Source organism: Aulonocara stuartgranti (genome assembly GCF_965226115.1).
Source record: "Aulonocara stuartgranti genome assembly, chromosome: 17".
Lineage (NCBI taxonomy): Eukaryota > Metazoa > Chordata > Actinopteri > Cichliformes > Cichlidae > Aulonocara > Aulonocara stuartgranti.
The window spans coordinates 17477633-17499318 of NC_138953.1; the positions used below are offsets into that span (position 1 = coordinate 17477633).

General features: G+C 44.2%; 1 protein-coding gene across 4 annotated transcripts in view; it reads right to left on the minus strand.

Moving 5' to 3' along the window:
- The window catches only part of ptpro (protein tyrosine phosphatase receptor type O), a 47940-nt gene extending 27457 nt beyond the window's left edge, over window positions 1-20483 (minus strand). For 3 of the 4 annotated variants that reach the window (XM_082510435.1, XM_082510434.1, XM_082510432.1), the window contains exons 1-8: window positions 17114-17191; window positions 14601-15060; window positions 4876-5137; window positions 2603-2758; window positions 1532-1684; window positions 715-1236; window positions 475-636; window positions 126-322 (exon numbers count right to left, since the gene is read on the minus strand). In XM_082510435.1, the coding sequence (XP_082366561.1) occupies window positions 126-322; window positions 475-636; window positions 715-1236; window positions 1532-1684; window positions 2603-2758; window positions 4876-5137; window positions 14601-14825 (1677 nt within the window). In that variant the 5' untranslated portion in view covers window positions 14826-15060; window positions 17114-17191. Of the gene's footprint in view, window positions 1-125; window positions 323-474; window positions 637-714; window positions 1237-1531; window positions 1685-2602; window positions 2759-4875; window positions 5138-14600; window positions 15061-17113; window positions 17192-20464 lie in introns of those variants that run through there. The other variant, XM_082510433.1, reaches the window with a different exon arrangement.
- Between the last annotated feature and the right edge of the window lie 1203 nt (window positions 20484-21686).

Here is a 21686-nt window from a genome sequence, read left to right on the forward strand (position 1 = left end):
TGATTATATAGTTAAACACATATATATGTATTAAAAATTTTTTTTTATTATTTATTCAAAAGACCCCCCCCCCTGTGTGAGCTTCAATCTGCGGTGCGCGGCCAGTGATGAGTGCCGTGCCATACCTCGCTGCAGTAGGTGTTCTCCATCCTCTGGCTCAGGCTGGGCTTCAGGCAGGTGGTGGAAACCACTGACACCAGGCTCCCATTGTGGTTCTGCGACGATGGCGCCCAGGAGATGGCAGCGGTGCTCGAGTCCAGCAGCCTGACGCTAACGGCTTGAGGACGCTCTCGCAGGTCCTCCAGCAGCTCGCCGCTGGGACCTGTAACCATTAATAAACCAGCGAAGGAGCAGGTCAACAGGAAGTGGATTACGTTAACAATGACAACACTAGAACAAAGATGCATTTGATTGAATCCATCCTTTATTGCCACACGCTGCTGCATGCGCCATAATCACTTCCTGTACACTTACTGAGGTAGAAGGTGAAGGCAGTGTCGCCACTGCTCTCTCGGGACTCGCAGTCTCCAGACGAGCTCAGTGTGGTCACTTGCACACGGTATATTCCCGGCTCCGTTAACTCTGTAAAGAACTCGTGAGTGCTTTCATCCACCGTCGCTGTTTCTGTCGAGTTACCTGAGGAGCAGAGCGAGAGGTTCAGATGCCAACACGGGAACATCTGAGATGTTCTTTATTCAGCTGCTTCCTGCTTACCATCTCTGTAGATGTAGACGTTGAAACCGTCGTAGCTGGTGGGTGGGCGCGGTGGCAGCCAGCGCAGTTCCAAAAGGATTGGCGGAAGCCTGGTGGGCAGGACAGAAGGCTCGGCAGGGAGTGCCATGGCCGAGCCCGGCTCGTTGGAGTCTTCGTACTCGGGCAGCACGCCATTAACGAACTCCTCATCCTTGTCGGCAGGAGATGGCTCCGTCGGATCCAGCCAGTAGCTCGAAGGCTCTGCCTCCTCCGTGCGGCTGTTGTTCACATCAATGGGGGCGCTCACCGTCAACACTTTTGTGGAGTTGAAGGGGGCGTAAGTGACTCCTATTACCTCATCTGAGGTATTCTCCTCAGCCTGGGTCTCCTCCTCCTCCCGCTCCTCCATCAGTGGGACGTCCCGGGCCTGGCGGGGGGATCGCTGCCCACTATCATGTGGGAGCATGTCGGGGAGCTGACCTGGAGCTGCCCTCTGGCTCAAATGGATGATCTTATAGGAGATGTTGAGGGGAGGGTGGGGCACTGGGGGGAGAGAGGGGAGTGAATTATTCTGAGCAGGAAATGGCTAGTCAGCTCGCCAGACGAAGCTCCTCCCGTCTCATCATACATCACTGTTTAAAAAAATGAGGCAGCAGGTCCTCGCTGGAGGCCTCTGAACCGGGCCGCCATGTTCTCCAGACCTGATCACTGTATTTACTAAGGCAACGATTCCTGAAAGTAGAACTTAGAGCTTCATGCAGGAAGGTCTGCCTCAGAGCCAATCTAATCTACTCAGTACAGAGCAAGCACTGGACTCTCACAGTGGGAGGGGCCTCACCTGTCCGATGATGCAGCGGTGTGTGAGTGATGTCACTGTGGGTCACCAGTGCAGTTTGGTACACGGTGGCCTCTGAGATCAGCTGGAAGGTGATGTTTCGGTAACACATCCCCGGTAACCAGTGCTTAAACACTGTCTTCCCCCTGTAGAAATCTACAAACAACAAGCAGAAACAAACTGTTAGCACAAAAACACTCTCTTTATTCCTGGAGCTGTGTTAACATCTGTCAGCAGTCAGGACATGAACACCAAAGCACTGAGCGACTATGAGTCTGGAGCAGCTGAAATCAGGTCTGGTCTTTCTCACTCACTATGTGTTAATAGACCCCTCAGCACTGAATCATACTTGTTATTAATCTCTGGCTCTCTTCCACAGCATGTCTTTTACACTGTCTTCCTTCTCACTCCCCCAACCGGTCGCAGCTCCCTGAGCCTGGTTCTGTCAGAGGTTTCTTCCTGTTAAAATGGAGTTTTTCCTTCCCACTGTCGCCAAAGTGCTTGCTCATAGGGGGTCATATGATTGCTAGGTTTTTCTCTGTGTGTATTATTGTAGGGTCTACCTTACAATATGAAGCGCCTTGAGGCGACTGTTGTTGTGATTCGGTGCTTTATAAATAAATTGAATTGAATTGAAATGGAGTTCCTCGGGGGTCAATCCTGGGTCCTCTTTCCTTTATATTTGCCTCCACTGAGGTGTGTGCAGGTAAACTTGAAATAACTTGGTTCAGCTCAATTTAGTTTTATTTATATATAACACCAAATCACAACATCAGTTGTCTCAAGCCGCTTTAAGTGGAATAACGTGCTTTCAGAAATGCTTTCCATTAGAGAAGGGCGCACCAGAGTTCCCCGGAGGATTTCTACCCAATCAGAATCTTCAGTTTGGAAGGGGCCGGGCATTTATTCAGACAGACACATTCTTCTATCGCTACTCACGTGCCTTCACCTCCCAGTGAGACTGTGAACTACAATAACTGTCCTCACATTCAGGCAGAAGGCTCATATTGGTTTACAAAACACTAAATTACACTAAATAGCACCCACTCATACAAACAGAATGAAATGTTCTACCTTTATAGAGCATCGATCGGCGCTCCTGTCCTTCAGCATAGCTGATGTTGACTCTGCTGAAGACGTTTCTGGTCGGAGGATCGATTTCAAACACCACGCCAGTCTCTGGAGCCTCCTTATAGTCCAATATCTGAGCGCTGCGGACAGGAAGCGGCTCTGAGGAGACAAATGAAACTGAGTCGAACATCACGATCACAGAACTACAGAACAGAGATGTAAGCCCTTTATTTGAACTACATGTCTAATATGCAAAATTTAAAAAATAATAACATTTTCCTAATCCTTGCAACAACAGGTTTTTTTAAGGAGAATTATCCTCATGTTGAGGATAATTCTCCTTCATATACAGGGAGTGCAGAATTATTAGGCAAGTTGTATTTTTGAGGAATAATTTTATTATTGAACAACAACCATGTTCTCAATGAACCCAAAAAACTCATTAATATCAAAGCTGAATGTTTTTGGAAGTAGTTTGTAGTTTGTTTTTAGTTTTAGCTATTTTAGGGGGATATCTGTGTGTGCAGGTGACGATTACTGTGCAGAATTATTAGGCAACTTAACAAAAAACAAATATATACCCATTTCAATTTATTTTTACCAGTGAAACCAATATAACATCTCCACATTCACAAATATACATTTCTGACATTCAAAAACAAAACAAAAACAAATCAGCGACCAATATAGCCACCTTTCTTTGCAAGGACACTCAAAAGCCTGCCATCCATGGATTCTGTCAGTGTTTTGATCTGTTCACCATCAACATTGCGTGCAGCAGCAACCACAGCCTCCCAGACACTGTTCAGAGAGGTGTACTGTTTTCCCTCCTTGTAAATCTCACATTTGATGATGGACCACAGGTTCTCAATGGGGTTCAGATCAGGTGAACAAGGAGGCCATGTCATTAGTTTTTCTTCTTTTATACCCTTTCTTTCCAGCCACGCTGTGGAGTACTTGGACGCGTGTGATGGAGCATTGTCCTGCATGAAAATCATGTTTTTCTTGAAGGATGCAGACTTCTTCCTGTACCACTGCTTGAAGAAGGTGTCTTCCAGAAACTGGCAGTAGGACTGGGAGTTGAGCTTGACTCCATCCTCAACCCGAAAAGGCCCCACAAGCTCATCTTTGATGATACCAGCCCAAACCAGTACTCCACCTCCACCTTGCTGGCGTCTGAGTCGGACTGGAGCTCTCTGCCCTTTACCAATCCAGCCACGGGCCCATCCATCTGGCCCATCAAGACTCACTCTCATTTCATCAGTCCATAAAACCTTAGAAAAATCAGTCTTGAGATATTTCTTGGCCCAGTCTTGACGTTTCAGCTTGTGTGTCTTGTTCAGTGGTGGTCGTCTTTCAGCCTTTCTTACCTTGGCCATGTCTCTGAGTATTGCACACCTTGTGCTTTTGGGCACTCCAGTGATGTTGCAGCTCTGAAATATGGCCAAACTGGTGGCAAGTGGCATCTTGGCAGCTGCACGCTTGACTTTTCTCAGTTCATGGGCAGTTATTTTGCGCCTTGGTTTTTCCACACGCTTCTTGCGACCCTGTTGACTATTTTGAATGAAACGCTTGATTGTTCGATGATCACGCTTCAGAAGCTTTGCAATTTTGAGACTGCTGCATCCCTCTGCAGGATATCTCACTATTTTTGACTTTTCTGAGCCTGTCAAGTCCTTCTTTTGACCCATTTTGCCAAAGGAAAGGACGTTGCCTAATAATTATGCACACCTGATATAGGGTGTTGATGTCATTAGACCACACCCCTTCTCATTACAGAGATGCACATCACCTAATATGCTTAATTGGTAGTAGGCTTTCGAGCCTATACAGCTTGGAGTAAGACAACATGCATGAAGAGGATGATGTGGACAAAATACTCATTTGCCTAATAATTCTGCACTCCCTGTATGCTCCTGTATTACACATAATCAATTAAACAAACCTCAACCACTTTTAAAGCTTAAATCTACAGAATAATCCAGATAAATCAGACTTTTACAGCATTGACTTCTGCAGTCACCGATGATGATCAAGCTAAGAGAATTTGAAGGTAAAAACAGTCTGCTGATTATTTCAGTTGATCGTTTAACTGGTTTTAAAAACATCAGAAAACATCAGAAATGTCCAAAATGACGTTCCAGGTTATTAAAAATGGAAAGCAGTGACTCTCAGGTTTATTTCCTGTAAAGGCCAGCAGCTAAACATGGTGCGATCCTGTAATATCAGAATCAGTGATTTTGAACCCCCAACCCCGTGATTGGAGAGGTTCTTACTCGTGAGCACGGCAACTGTCTTCATGGGGCGGGACCAAGCCTGTCCCCGTCTGAGCAGCAGCCCCACCGTGTAGCAGAGGCCGTGGAAGGAGGCGTTGTACAGCAGAGGCTCGCTGGTGTTTACGAACTGGATCAGGATGGTTCGAGGTTCTCCAGAGATCTGCACCGCATACGCCGTGACGTTCTCCTGCAGGTCTGAGCTATCCAAAGTCGCCACAATCAAACCTTCGTCGTTTACGGTCGCCTGGAACGCCGTCATGCTCTGAAAAAGAAAAATGTGAGCAAACAAAGAGGTTAAAGTTTATTTCAGCTTAGATGAAGCAGCTCCTTTCACTCTGACCCGCTGAGCTCTGGTGAGGCCCAAACGCACTGGATCCTGCCCCTCAACAGGATTCCCAGAATAGGCCAATCAGAAGAAAGTGGGCTCTCGGATAGGGGTTATTAAAGAGACAGCTTTGTTTAGATAAAGAAGGATTATTATTAACTGTGAATAATGCAGAGCAGCTCTGGTGGAGTCCAGGAAGAAACATGGAACAGAACATGATTTATTTCTGAAAGTTAAGAAATCAAAAGTGAAAACAGCTCAAAAGCTGCACAGCCTCTCACACTTGCCAACAGCCAGCCGTCAGTTTTACCCCCTGCAGTCTCAGTGTCCATGAATATGATTTCCCATCATGCTTTGGCCCCAGAGCTCTAAGAATCAGGCCAAAGAGAAAGAGAAGACACAACACTGAGGATGCAGAGAGGGCTCCCATTGGCTGGTGATCAATTAATGACCAATATTAAACACGTTTGACTGGGTGAAGAGGAGCCTCAGACTGAGCATCGGAGTTCCCGTAATCTCGGCCTGTTTTATTCTATTCTCTTCTTTCTGAGCGCAAAGATGATTTGTGTTCTTGTCTCTCCTGTCCTGAGCTGAGCAGGCTGGTCTGCCTTCGTTAAATCTGACATCAGGAGGTCGACTCCCCGCCAAGCACCATCCGTGTGCATAAAGGTCACGCTGCTGATTGAATCACATGATCACAGCACCACACATTTCATTCAGTTACAACCCACTATTTGATACTGGTCACTGATTGGTTCCTGGTCTGAAACAGGAGATGTCAGCTGATTCCACCTTAAAGGAGTTTTTTTTTTCTTCCTGATGATAAAACCATACAGAAGTGTCAAACTAATTCTTGGATTCGTGTGTTTTGGTTCTGTGTATTTATTGTGCCGTCAGTTTCCATGTATCTTATCTAAGAGCGGCTGCGCTCCGGCTGAGGTCGGATCGGTCGGTTAGAGCCTGTGTTTCCTGTTTGTGGATCAGCAGCAGCTCAGTGACACGATTGCCTACAGCAGCTTCATGAAAGCACTGCGACCTGCTGTGACTGCGGAGCAGCAGATTATCCATCCACACAGAACCTGACCCACATTTCAAACAGTCACGAACGTGTGCTGCACCGAGGCATGATGGAATCTACCCTGACACCGTGACGACGTTAAATATTCAGCGACAAACAGAGAAAGCGAAGTGGGTTAAATGTTAGTAAATGTAAAGTGTAGCAGGAGCTGACCTACATCCAGGAAGGAAACATTTCTGAACCTTTCAGCTGAGAACAACCATTATCCCAACTCCTCCATGCAGGACACAGGCTCTGGTTTTACTGTCTTTTTAGCGCTGTGCTTAATAAGAATACAGTGTAACCTCAATCTAGACTTTACAGACATTTGGATCGCTGAAAAAAAAAACAAACCCTCAGGTTGAAAACATCAATTGAATTCTATTTAAAGAACACAAAAACACACTGTGTAAATACAGTATATATGATCTAAAAATGATAAAACTGTTATCATTCAGTGTTTCACACAAATTCTCTCAAAAAGCCATTAAAGAGATGAGGGAAATGTTCTGTATGATGTATGCAGAATCAAATAAAACTATCAGTTTTATCAAAGAGCCATCTTTGTAATTGCTGTGCCTGATATAAAACTTTTGTATTTTCCTTCAACTGCTGTTAAAACTCTCTGTGAACGACCTCCGCCTACGAAGCTTCACCTCCTCTAACAGCACGCCTCCACATTAGACTGTAGAAGATAAATCTCTCTCTCTCTCTCTCTATAGAAAGGAGGCAAATAAAAGCTCAGCCTACTCTGGTTTGGCCTTTTAAAATGCCAGGCCGGCACTCTGGCTTAATGACTGCTGTGGTACGGTATTTGGACAGAGCAGGTCCATAAAGATGGGAAGGGAGGTGGGGGAGGAGGTGCTGAGGTCTATTTGTGGAGTTAGATAAAGAAAAAGGAAGAACATAGGTTTGTTTGTGGAAAGGAAACTGACTGTGTGGTGCACCTCATGGCTCGATCCTGGGTCCTCCTCTTTTCTGTACTTACATCAACAGTACATCTAACTGAGCTTTTTCCTGTATGCAGGTGATACTCAACTGTACCTCTTTACTTTCCTGAAGCTGGAAGTCAGGGTATTTGGAGGAAGTTGGATGTTGGATCAAAATGAAATTGTTCTTCTGTCTGTCTAGGTTTTCTGTCATTAAGGTCACGATAATCTAAGGAGCTTGGAAAGCAAGCAGGTGGCAGGTGGACTTCTTTAAATTTCTTGAAGGCATTTCACCTCTTATTCAAGAGGTTTCTTCAGTTCTTAAAATGTGGAAAGTCTTAGCTATCTACAACCTTGTGGAGGTTGCCCTTATTTTGAAAAACAAAACTTTTTTTTTTTAGAATTAATTCATGATTATGTCATTTTGTTTTGATTTGATTCATATGTGGAGCATGGCTCTCATTGTTTAGAGCTTAATCAATAACCTGATGGAGGTGGTAGATGAGCTGATCCTAATGGGAACACGAACCTCCAGAACATATTTAATCACAATCCACAAGCCGCTTTCTACTTTCTAAATTAAAGGGTACCTATTCTTTATTTTCTTATTATCTGTCGTGGATATATTGTTTCACTGTAGTACACCTCATAACCTCTGGGTGCTGCCCCTCTGCATGCCTGTGAAGTTAGTCAATCAGAAGATAGTGTGCTTTCAGGGAGAAGCTAAAACAGCTTGTTTCAGAGGACCAATTAAGGGGCTGCACCAATATCCAGTTCAAATTCCAAGAGTAAAAATAAGTTTCAAAATGAGCTGAATGTATATGTCAGCTTCACACAATCAAGTTTTGAAAACTTATTTTAGATGGCAAAAATTGATACTCAGATATTAATCAATACTTAAATTACAATCTGATCAGACAGCTATTCTGAGTTGAAAGAACCCCTCCCATCACTAACACTAGGCACAGCTTCAGGAGGAAGTTCAGAGGTCAGTGGACAGACCGGTTTGTCTTTATGACCGAAGCAGAAAAGTCGACCAGAAGCTGCACAGAAACAACCTTAAAGTACCAGTCACATAGTTACTGTTGTTACTTCTGTTGTTGTTTGTATTGTTCCAGTCTCTATTTAAAAGAAAAACACTAAAGCCTCTAATTTTTCCTGTGGTACTGCAGTATTCCCATATATGCAATACTCTCTTGGGGATCAGTGATGAGTTAGAAATTCAAGTATCGTGACAACCCGAGCTGTCGCCACATTGCAACCATCGACATCAGCCTGAGTGAGAGTGGAAGAGAAAATCCACACTGACTCATTCAAGGCTCCACTGCTCTGCTGTCGCCATGGCAACAGTGATGAAAGGAGCACCACGTTTAGGGTGGGTGGCGGCGCAGCAGGATTACCACGGAGACGCTGCAGAGCATGGGGGCTCAATGCTACTAATGTACCCCCAGCCCCCACATCGGGCCAGAATCACATGACCCCAGCTGTTTCACTGATCAGCGAGTTTGGTCAATAAGAAGATCCTCTGAGAGCCTGAACATCAAAACCTGCAACACATTTCCTCAGGTTATCTTTAGTTTCACCCACTGTTCACTCATTAACTCACCAACTAATCCTACAGCTCCAAGAGCTACACACTCAGCACCGCTTACACTTTTCCAAAGAGAAAGGTTTTCGATTTCTCTGCAGATCACAGACTTTCTGAGGGTCAAGCACTGCCGTACATACTCAGACAGGAACAAAACAACATCAATGGTCTGTCAGCACTGATCAATTTTCTTTCAATCAATGTCTGTAACGACACACTGTAAATAAAAGATGGAAGCAGTCACTGGTTTTTGGACTCATCTTAGAAAAAACTGTATGGGAACAACATACAGACGCTGATGCCTGCTAATTGGTAACATCCAAATAAATTCCTAAAACTGGTGCTCAGACTTCCTGGATAGCCTGTTAGTACAGTAATCTCACAGCAGCCATATTATTGGTCTGATAAAGTAATTAAAAATGCTCCCAAAGGCTCCAACAGCACAAATATGGTCCAGAGGTCCAGTTAAGAGACTCAAATTAGTTGACATAAGGCAGGTTGCAGGTAGAGGCCACGCTTCTAATAATGCAAACTTTAAGCTCTAATGCAAGTTAATAAGGTGACTTACAATAATATTCTCCTCTTGTGCAGTTGTTTGTGTCTCTAACTCCTGATATAAACCCCAGATAAACTGTTAGTCTCCTTTTTCTCCTGTATATAGAACTGTGTCATCTGCGTATAGAGACGCTTTTCTTCTCATTCCTCTCTTTTACTTACTCTTATCTTTATTCCTTAACAAAAGTTTGGTACAGTTGTAATGAAGGGGGAAATTATCTATAGAGACCACAACACTTCTGTATCAGGCTGTAAACATGTTTATTTCTGCTGTAAAGTTTTTAACATTACAGTCTATGGAGACTGACTCACTGCTTTGGCCTCTGCTGGGTGCTAGAGGAACTGCAGGTTTTGGCTTCTATTAAACCAGGGGTGTCCAACTCCAGGCCTCAAAGGCCGGTGTCCAGCAGGTTTTAGATATCACCCTGGGTCAACACACCTGAATCAAATGATTAGTTCATTACCAGGCCTGTGGAGAACTTCAAGACATGTTGAGGAGGTAATTTAGTCATTTAAATCAGCTGTGTTGCATCAAAGACACATCTAAAGTCTGTAGGACACCAGCCCTTGAGGCCTGGAGTTGGACACCCCTGTATTAAACTGTGTTAATGATCAGGTCCTGATGAGTGTTTCTATTGTAAAACTTGTTCTGAACTTCTTACAACTGTAGGCTGATCATAAAAAAGATCAAAATTAAAGTAACACTAAAATTTCTAAATAATACAAATGAACTGAAAGAAGCAAACAGAGCGTAGAAACTAAAACTAAAAACACTGAATCCTCAGAGTTGTGTCAGGACACCAGCTCATCCTTTCATGAGGGGAAAGTGATTCTGAGTAAGTGAATGAATGTGACCCTGTGAATGGCTGCAGACGGACAGCCAACAGGGGGTGGAGCCAGGGGTCGGGAGGCTTCACCCTCAGGCAGCTGCCAGCATTATCATGCAAACCTGCAAAGCTGTGTGGAGGCAGGTGGGGAAGACGGGGGGGGTGTGTGTTCTGGATGGGCTTTTTTCAGACTTTTATGGCTCACCTCAGACTTTTTGGCTTGATTAGAGCAGAGTAAATCTTCCCTTTTTTGAATGTAGTCTGGTGAGGGTAAATTTCATAACTCTAAAAACAACCTGAGCCTCACAACTTCTGCAGATTCCTCTTGACTCTATTTTTCCTGCATGGAAAAGTTCAGCTTGGTGTTTTTTTCTGATGAAATCCAATCTGAGGCCTTTCCTTCATCATGTTTCTGGCCTCTCTCTTACAAGAGTGTTACACTAAAATCTCCACTTTTCTTTATGTAGCCTGGTGAGGCTCAGAGGTCTTTTCATGCGGTGCTTCCTTTCACCGGAATAACAAAAGATGGCTGACAGCTCTCTGCCTCATTCACAGAACAATGAGAACCTTTCCAACGAGCTCTCCAAAGCAGGTTCCCACAGAAGAAGCTGCTGCAACAACCAAACCGAATGAAGCGGAACGCAGAGGTACAAACATCGGGCATCAAACTCCGGGAAGCGAGTTTACGGCTCTCAAGATCTGTAAAAAAACAGAAAGAGACTGAAAATGTTTTTCCCACACTTAAGAAGCTGGAACAGGGACTTGATTGGTTGATTATTTCAAGTACTATAACAAGCCTAATGAGGTAATGTGACCACAATAAGGTAAAATGTCCGACATTTAGGGCTGGGGCTCATTGCTGTAATCAAAAAATGGAGAAGAAACTTCTTATAAGTAAGTATCAACTCCAAAAGCTGCAGTTCCTCTAATGTCCACTAGGGAAGTTTGTCTTAACTCATGTGAAGACGCTCTGGTAAAGAACACGAGGAAGGAAACTAAAAGTTAACTTCTGGAATTAAATTCAACACGTTACTGTAAGTGATGTTTTTCTTGACCTTAAATGTGGACTGAGGGGTTCAGTGAACCTCATTTTCATCGCCTGTCACTAGAAAAGATCCAGAAGGATCTGCAGCTCCATATATATTTTAGATTCAACCAATCAGATGGCCCCATGTGAAACTGTGGACCAATCAATGACAATGCGTCCCTCCGTGGAGGCTTTCTGTTCTCACCGTCTGGATTCTGAAATGACACAGAGCTTCAGGGTGAAGTTGATCATTTTCAGTCCTTCATCAGATCCCAATGCATCATGGTGGTGGAGCTGGAGGTGGAGGAGCTTCTTTAGTGACCTTCCTAAACGTTTCATTAGAGCTCAGCAGGAAAAGTGGCGAATCACCTTCTCTTCATCAGCTCACCATAACCATCATCATGTGACTAACAACACGTAAAAGGTCCATCAGCTGATTACACAATCAAAGCCAACAGGAAGCCTATCTTATTTATAAGACCTTTCAAAGTAAACGTTCCCATTAGTAGGGAGATAAAAACCCAAAGTCGAGCTGTGATAACTGTTATTCTGAAAGAGGGCTGAAGCAGGAAGAACCTTCCATGTTCTACAGAGAGGATGAGGAAGGATGAAGACTGGTCGTGTGTGGTGATTGGCTCTGGATCATTCTGGCACTTGCTCTTTATAAACCTTTGACCTAAAGAAGCCCGTCCAGCCTCTGTTCTGGGTGTCTGAGGTTGTACTCGTTGTTATTCCACTCGGCTGCAGCTGAATCGCATGGGCGACATGGCGGCTCAAAGAAGAAGCTCAGTGTTTGCTCTGCAGATCTAACTCTGATTAAATTCTAATCGGGCCTCTGTTAACCCTCCGCCGCTCTGATTATGCCCTCACATTATTGCCCTCTGTCACATACAGGGATAAACCCTCCAACGTAATCCAAGACGCACATTAAAGTCACGAATGTGTGAATATTCAGAGACCGTGTGGAGCGCCGACTTAAACAGATCTCTGAGTCACAGCCGGCGCCACATGGTTACTGTGGGCTTACAGTCCAGAAGTGACCCCAGAACCATGATGCAGATCTGAGGACGTGATGGCTCACGCATCACCCATAAATCTCACTGATGATGTCACAGCCACAATAATGAGAACAGCTGATTGACATTAAACAATTTCCTAAAAATACAAAAAACCGCTGTTATTATCTGACCTCTGAACTCCAAGCTCATCCAAACACTAATAGGACCCGCAACACGCCCCCTATTCCCACCTCTACACCCGCATGTACAAAAGTCATCCATCCATCCATCCATTCTCTGCCGCTTATCCTTTTCAGGATTGCAGGGGCGCTGGAGCAACAACTCCACCTCATTGTTTTAAAAAACTCTGTGCTTTTCCGCGACATTTCAAAGAGCCGAAAAGTAAATAAACGGCAGACAGAAATCAGGCAGGTCGAATTGTCTTGCTTGAACGCAATACGTGTTTCCTGTATTGCGTTTCAATGTGGATGAACAACTCTGTGAAAACAAATGAAAACAATAGTGTGGACGCGGAGTGTTTTCAGATGTATACACCGTTTTCCATTTTATCCGGGCTAGTGTAGACGTAACCTAACTGCATGTCTTTGGACTGTGGTAGGAAGCCAGAATACATAAGTAACAGCTAAACAGGAAGTTCTCTGAAGTTTTCAGGTGCCAAACTCAACATTTCATCAGGTCGCCTTCATTTTTGGTCAGCTTCATCTGAAGGACCTCTGAGACATAGGTTTCACTGGGGGGCGTGGCCACAGTAGTACAGTGAATTTCAATGTGCCACCTCATGGCTCTTAGCTAACTTAGCTGTTAAAGTTCCTGTCCAGACCTGAAATTACACCTGCACTGAGGAGATTCAGGCTTGTCTCATTCTACAACATGAACAGTGGATGGGTGCAGTGGAGAGATGAACAGTCTTTGTTCATCACGGGCCACATAAAACCTTCCCAAGGCCTTCAGCCCACTGCCACAGTTGATGGCACTGATTTTAAATATGTTTTACTAACAGCTGCAACATATCAGTGATTTCAGCGTCTTCCTTAGGATTGTGGGCAATGTAGTACGCTGCTGTTAAACCTGAAATTTTAGAGACAAAGCAGGAGATTTGGATAAAAACAAATCTGGATTTGGATAAAACATTTATTCTTCAAAGTAAAAGTTCCTCACACGGTTACATTTGTTAAAATGTGTGTCATATTATGTCCAAATAAAAGTCCAAAACTTAAGATGCTGATGTCAGTGAAACAGGAAATGCTTCATAAATTCTTCTTCTTCATACTCTTTACATTCAGCGCCTCGAATCAGAGCAGCTGTCAGAAGACAGGAAATTGGAAGCTTGGAGCATCAGATAGCGCTCAGAGCAGGATATTAACGCCGCATGCGGATAGCGAGGATAACGAGGTGGAGGGGAACCCGTTACACTGTAAACCTACCACGTTACTTCACAACTATCTCGACACTGAACAGGAAATAAAAGTCTGCAGCTTCCAGATGATTTTACAGGGACAGGAAACAGAAACTCGCAGACAGGAAGTCGTCCAGCATCAGCGCAACACTCGCTGGTCCTTCACAACAGGCTGACTTTAACCGTGAAACCGACGGGTGCTTTATAAGTGTCCACAGGTGGCATGTCACAGGGCCATTATCATCTTGCCATCTTCACCCCGGTGAATAGCACTGCATGACAAAAGTGACATCATCATCACTGGTCAGGCACCTCTCTGTTTTTGTAACCTCACTTGTGTTACTGTGCCCACAAAAACGACACACAGCAAGCACAAATGGACGAGTCTGTGTGATGATGTCAACAGCTGATGGACTACACCCACAGGGGGTGCTATAGTAACCTCTGGCTTCAGCAGAAACATCAGGAACATCTGGCTTCACACATGACCACTCAGTCTCTTTACAAAGAACAGACTGAGCATGTGCAGGAGTGCAGTAATAAAGCCATTGCTCCTAATACCTGTAAGTGTAAAGTAGATTTACCCAGATGCACCAGCTAAGAGTGAGTCTGTGTGTGTGTGTGTGTGTGTGTGTGTGTGTGTGTGTGTGTGTGTGATGTGTGCGAGACTGTGTATGTAAGTGTCTTTGTGTGAGTCTGTATTTGCGCATGTGTGTGCAGTGTGCCTGTGAGACTGAATGTGATAGTCTGTGTGTATGGGTGTGTGTGTGTGTGAGTCCGTCTGTATTTGTGTGGCGTGCGTGTGAGACTGAGTGTGTGAGTCTGAGTCTATGTGTGTGTGTGATGCTGCAGCCGACTGACCCACTTTCCGCAGACACATCGAGCTGCTGGCTGTCGCGTGTCCGCCGCGCGCGCGCACACACACACACACACCTCCCTCCTTCCCTTCCCCGGTTCCTGCGGTCGAACAAAGCCGCTGCGGCCGGAAGTGCGGCTCCTTACCTGGGTGAAGCAGAGCAGGTGGAGCGCGAGGAACAACGGGTGCAGCATGGTGCGCGTGTCCCGGTCAGCGCGCGCGATCCCTGGCCTTCTTCCTCTCAATCTGCTGCGCATCCAAACAATGGCGCCTCCTCCTCCTCCTCCCGCTGCTGCATCGGAGCGCGAGCCGCGCCACGCGCACAGGTCTGTGTCCGCTCCGCTTCTCTGAGCGCGCACCGCCTTCACCATCAGAACCGCGGGAAGCAGCACCGGACCGGCCCACACTCACAGACAGGCCGGGCAGCGGGGTCCATGCCGCAGCCCGCAGACGCCAGCAGGTCGGTGACGGTGTCGGTGATGGAGCTGCTGCTGCTGCTGCGCGCCGACGCCCCGCCCTGCGCCCCGCAGCCGCTCCTCCTCCTCTTCATCAGCTCCCTCTGAGAGGCGCTCAGACTGAAATTACTCACGACATCCTGTCTCCAAACTTTATTTCACCGCAAACATAAAAAACACAAGGAAGAAAACACAACCGTCACGTGACGTCACATCACACATTAAAATCACATCGCTCTGCTGCTCACTGACGCAGTGATCACTCTTCACTGCATCAGAGCTCAGAGTAACTGTAACTCAGAGTAACAATAACTCACAGTAAGTAACTGTAACTGAGATTAAGCAACTGTAACTCAAGAGTAACTGTAACTTAAAGTAAAGAGCCAGCATGTCTGGCTGTCTCTGTACTCAACAATGAGATCTCAGTAAAAATAATGATTCCAAAACAGATTTGTTTTTCTGTTTTTAAATGGAGACAGAAATGAACAGCCCCTGAACAGGAAGCGGTCTCCACATGGAAGCCAGGCGTCCTCACACAAACCACTGTGCAAGCACAGAGACAAAAACATGTCTGCCATTAGAAGCTGGAGAACATCTCTCACGCATGACCCCATGCCCGTTTTTAACGACCAATGTTCCCTCTAATTTTTCATGTGTCTGAGCGAACACACAAATTCCCTGAGCGGTCCCTTGAAGCACTGTGAGCAACATCAGACGTGTGCACTGTGGTCACGCCAGCATCAAATCCATCCAAGTTACATGGTTTATTAAAATAATCAAATTACAGCGTTTACATTTATGTTACACTACTTTTAATTAACTGCTTTAGCCCACTTACAATAAAAATGTAAAAGAAATCTTGTTCATGACCTGTGTAGTATGTTAACACTATTGGAAGTAAAAATAACTTGAACTCCAATTTTGAAAACACAACTTTCTTTTTTTTATATATATATAAAGCTCTGACTTGTATTATGAGTCTGTGGTCTGGGAGAGAGTCCTGTAACTCTCTGTCTGCGAAATACAGTAAATAATGACCAATGTTGGGCAATTAATTATATAGTTACTTCTTCAAAAAAGTAACTTAGTTATGCAAACAACAACGTTTGTTGCAGCTGTTTACCTAAAAATGCAGCTAAGGCGTTTTTTTAAATAAACATTTCAAACTATTTACAGAAAAATCAGCTGTTCTGCATCAAATTTGATGTCACACAAATTATTTGTGCCACTCCAAAAAGTAATTTCTGTCCACTATGAGATAAAGGAGAACAGCCTGATACCTGCAGGCCTGACAACAGGAGATGTATCACTCCTGTAACACCTGTAACATTCAGTAGTCGCCTCATTGTTCTGACACACACAACAAAACTATTGACTACACTACACACTAACACAAGATTTGCGCTAAACGTAGCAAATCTCTCACATCTCAAAACACTGCCGTCACTCCTAAAACTTCCCCCCTCCCTAAACAACTAAATGCCATGTTGCCATCTCATTCTTTGATTGGTTGACATGGTACATTTTTCCACCAATAGGAAAGGGTGGGTTTTTTTGGTTTCATCTTTCCTCACAGGCGGAGAGGGCTTTCGAGCGTTTTCCTTATAAAACGCCGTTTTTACCATTTCTTCGCAGTAAATATAAACAACAATAGTGCTCAGGAAGAAAACCAAACATTGCAAATATTTTTATCATAACTCTGGTTTTCGTGGCCTATCAACACAATTTAAAAACTGGTATAAAGTCCACACTTTTTCCGCCAATTGTTCCGTCTGTCCTGGTCACATCTCCAATGGTTGTCCACGTTGTCATTAAGGCGGTTTCTCTCCACATCAGCCACACTGCTTTTCTAGCTAAAACACCGGTGTTGGCACATAAGGATGCTGTCATAGCCTGTCAACAATGTTGATTAGCTGCGCATATACAAATGTGAATCGCATTATTGGCTGGACTATTGGATAAGGTGGCATCGTTCTAATCCCATATGGGAGCAGCCAGTCACTTACTGACTAACACTGCAAATCAGAATTGTTAAAGTTTTAATTTTAATTTCAATTCAGGTTTGATTTTTTTTTCTGTGCGCAGAGACCGTGCCAGCAGTGCGCAATTGCACACGCGCGCAGCTTAGAGGGAACATAACGACCAACACTGTGAGAGCTTCCAATATAAACACAAGATCATGATGAAAAATAACTGTTACCTACCAAAGACCCATCACAAAATACGTCCTCCCCTAAGAGTTCTGTGGATGTCCACAAACTGACCACACTGTCAGGTGAAACGTGTGATACCAGAGGAGCTCCACAGCGCCCTCTTGTGTGGCAGTAACAAACAACGTGACAACCAGCCGTGGTGTACACTAATAAAGCCTAGCTGGATAAATGCTTTAAGGGCAGCGTCCTTAGAACCAGAGACAGCGAAGACTGATGAGAAATCCAGGTTATCCCTCTGACAGCAACTGTGGGGGAAAGTTCAGCTGATCACGTGTGTCCTGTTCCTGAGGAGGCTGCAGACCAAGCCAAACACTGTGTTTATCACACAGTCTCATTTGGGATCTCGGTGACGTCATAGAGGCTGCCGAGGCGCCATTTTAGTAGGCCAAACAAAGGGCAAAAGGAGCGAAAGCATGAGTAATGGTTCATCCTTGCTGTGTTGTCAGTTGTAATGTTAGATCGCACGATCGGGAAGGGAATAAGCTGGAAAATGGGCTCTATTTTTATTCTTTCCCCACCTGGAAGCAATGTGAGGGAGCTCATGTATCGGACGTTACCAAAAGAAGGCGTCTAGCCTGGATAGCAGCTGTGAGACAAGCTGCTATCCAGTTCTCTACCATCCACAGATATCTGTTGGTGCTCCAGACATTTTCATTCGGGTAAGTTCTACATAATTTCATATCACTCTTTCTAGCCTATTAGTTTTATTTTCAATGCGCTCTGAGGTCATAGCAAATTAGAACAAACATCCTAATGAGTGATTTTGTAGATTTACGTTCTATTCATAGAGTTGCTAATTTTTTTTTCATTATGCAGGCAAACCAGCCGAAGGAATGAATGAAACAAATCCTGATGGGTTCCAACGCTACACATGGGGCACTACGAAATCCCTGCTTCAAACTACATGCTGCATCAACACGCCTCGGGAGTGAGAACGGCCTGGCTACACACCACCCTGCCAATCAGATAACTTCTTCCATGTGTGGGTGAAGAGCCGACCCTCCTGGATAAGATGGTGAAGGTTTGCTGCATTTTGGTGAACATGTGCCCCAGTGTGTTAGTAAAACCAGGGAAAATGCTCTTGTTAAATACTCTTAAAAGTCTTGTGCTGTTTATGTAGTGATAAGTTTTCAAAAGAGACAGTAAATTACAGAATGCTAGTAGTGGGTGATATTATTTAAATGCTGTCATGATTTTATGTAAACATTTTGTCATTTGTAAACTATACATGACATTGATTCTACTGATGTGATGTTCTACAAAGTGGTTTTAATTTAAAATAAAAGAGGCAAACATTAGTTTGTTTCTTTATTCAACTTTTGAACAGAGGTACTTAGTAAGAACATGTTCAGTAAATGCAAGTTATTTACATGGCAGTGCACTTCAGGCATAAATGTAGACCCCCTAAATACAACATGATGGGTTATTCAGAACAGAACTATGCTTGGAGAAATATTTTCCCATCAGTTCAGACAACTCCTCCACGGTAGCAGGTGGAACTTCTTTTACCTGTCACTACGGATGGTTTGTTTATGTTTTGATCAAGAGCCTTTTTTGGGGCAGCTGAAGAGGAGAAGTCTATCTTATGTCCAACCACTGGCTGTATCTTGGTCATATTACCCAGCAAAACCCAGTATGCAGGTTCATCTGTAACAGTCCTTGTGCCACGGATCTGCACTGTTGCTTCTACATTAAACAGAAGAGCAGCGACATGGCTGCAGGTCTCTGCGACTCCGGCCATACAGGTGCAGTGGGCGGCTTCAACCTTCCCTGTGATGCTCACAGTGACCCATGGCTGCAATGCTGGTTCATTCAGTCTTTGAGAGTGCAGGACCTGAAACACACACAGGCAAAGTTAATTTAAAGACAAGAACTATGAGCCAAGGCCGACATAAATGTGTTTAATCTACTTTATCATAAATGTAAAAGTGTTTAGAAAGTTGGCACATACATGTAATTTTTTATCTTTTTATGCATCCATCTAAAGAACGCTGCATGTTATATTCTAAATCTGCCTGGGTTTTTTTTGTTTTGTTTTTTTAATCTGCCAGCAAAAAATTTACCTAAAGTATGTAATGCAAGGATGTAAACACTTTCAAGAGGGAGAAAGCATAAAGTTCGATTTTAAGTGACAATTATGAATCACCTAACATGATAAGGAGATTCTGCAGGTCATGAATCAATGTATAAAACTAAAATAGAATGCGTAGAAGATGTGTAATAAGGATTATTTATAATAAATATGAATTAATTAGTGCAATTTCTTTAACCATAGAGAATGACTAAATCCTTCAGGACAATGTCACATCAATGCACTGAACTCACTATGTTATCCCTCTAACAGCCTCCACATGTTCTCACTGTAATTCTCCCTCATGAATGAATTTATGCTGCACTAATCTGAATGTTCGGGAGGAAATCAAACGCATTTTACTCGCAGCACTCAAGCTGACTTACCTTTGTTTGAATGATGACGTATTCACGACGTGCAGGCTTAAAAATAGTCAAATCTTGTACCCAACCGTTGGTGAATTGGATGTGCGCTTCCAGACATTTATAATTGCGAAATTGGTTCGCTGTGTACGCGCTGACTCCACAGGTACGAAAATATATCAGGCTACGTCAAAAGCGGTTGGTCTTCAGGGTTTCTACTCCACTGCCGTTATTTCATACGGGTCCACATTTCCAATGCACGCTATTTTTTGCAAGTACCGTCTCTTTGCATCCGGACCCAGTCTGTCTCTATACCGTTATTTTTCTTTTGACCTGCTTTTAGGTATGGTTCATAGCAATCTTTCTTCCAACACAGGCTGTATCCCAATTCAGAGTCTGCAGCCTTAAAGTACGCAGCCTCAACGATCTTCGAGGGCCGCGTACTTAAAGACCGCTAAGGCCGGAAGTGTGAGGCTTGTGAAATGGGACGGTCTAGCCTCAGTTGCGCTGCCCAGGTTGCCTAGCAACCATGATACTAACAGCTGGAAACGTTTCATATAGCTTTGTTTGACAGAAATGAAGGAGAAAATCTTTTGTTCATTTGTTTGTTTGTTTCTACATGAGCTTTGATCATTCTCTGTAAGATTAAGGTCAGCTATTGAACGGTGTATATTTTAAAGTAAAAGCTTTAAAACCAAGTTAGTACAAACATCACTAATGTCACATAACTTTGCCGACATGTGGCCAACAGTAATGTTTTAATGTTCTTCGTTATTAAACATTTGCACATAAATAAGTGACATGGTAAATGGCCTGTATTTATATAGCGCTTTACTAGTCCCTAAGGACCCCAAAGTGCTTTAAATATCCAGTCATCCACACATTCACACACTGGTGATGGCAACCTACATTGTAGCCACAGCTGTCCTGGGGCGCACTGACAGAGGCGAGGCTGCCGGACACTGGCGCCACCGGGCCCTCTGACCACCACCAGTAGGCAACGGGTGAAGTGTCTTGCCCAAGGACACAACGACCGAGACTGTCCAAGCCGGGGCTCGAACCGGCAACCTTCCGATTACAAGGCGAACTCCCAACTCTTGAGCCACGATCACCCCTCCTAATATTCAGTACTTAAAGTTTACTCTTCTTGTTTTTCGGCAAAATTATGCACACCCACCGCCGCGCTATGCATTGTGGGATATGTTGGGCCACGAAGTCTACACCGCCACATCCTTAAAATTCAGGGAAATGAAGGTCGCATTTGAGGGCCGCATTTCGAGCAGCCTTTGAATTGGGACAGCCTTCGTCGCATCGCTGTGACGTAATCGGCCTTAAAATGCGGCCTGTCACTACCCGATCCGTACCGGAAACCCGATCGGTACCCGCATGCGCAAATCTTACGTCACTTCCTCTCTTTGCCAACATTGCGACATTCAATATATTTGAATGATACGGTTAGCGCCCAGTTAGCTCCTAGCATTTCTCAACAGCTCTGCCTCCTTTTCGACTGCCCGGGACATTTAAACAATGGATAATCCGTATACAAAGAAATTCATGCTTTTCTCCTCAACAGAGAGCGTCCCCCGATTGAGCAACAGCGCCGTAAAATAAGAAGAATGGCGCCTAATTACAGAGTTAATAATGCAGACTTTGTAATATCTCACGTGTAGATTCATCAGCCAGATTAAGTGTTTACTGACAATTGACAGTGATAGCGCACATCATCATCACTATTCCAACAATCCTCTCCTCACAGACAAGCATAAACACACTCGACTATCGCTAAATCAGATTTAACACACGTTTGTAATGACGATAATTCAGTTTATAATAGGGTTTATTCGCTCGGTCAGCAGGTGGCGGTATCCTCGTACACTGGGGAGTAAACTGCCATTAAACGAACTGAAGAAGAAGAAAACATCTGCACATGCGCGGTACGGATCGGGTAGACCCGATTTGTACGTCAGACTTTACACATGCGCAGTAAGGATCGGAGAGTCCTGATCCGTAACTTTATTTTTATTTTTCGTTTTTGTCTACATTGTACTGAAATGCTTCATTATTGCAAACATTTTAAGATATACTTGTTATTCTTAACATCTTAACAGATACTCTGACCCATAACTATCGT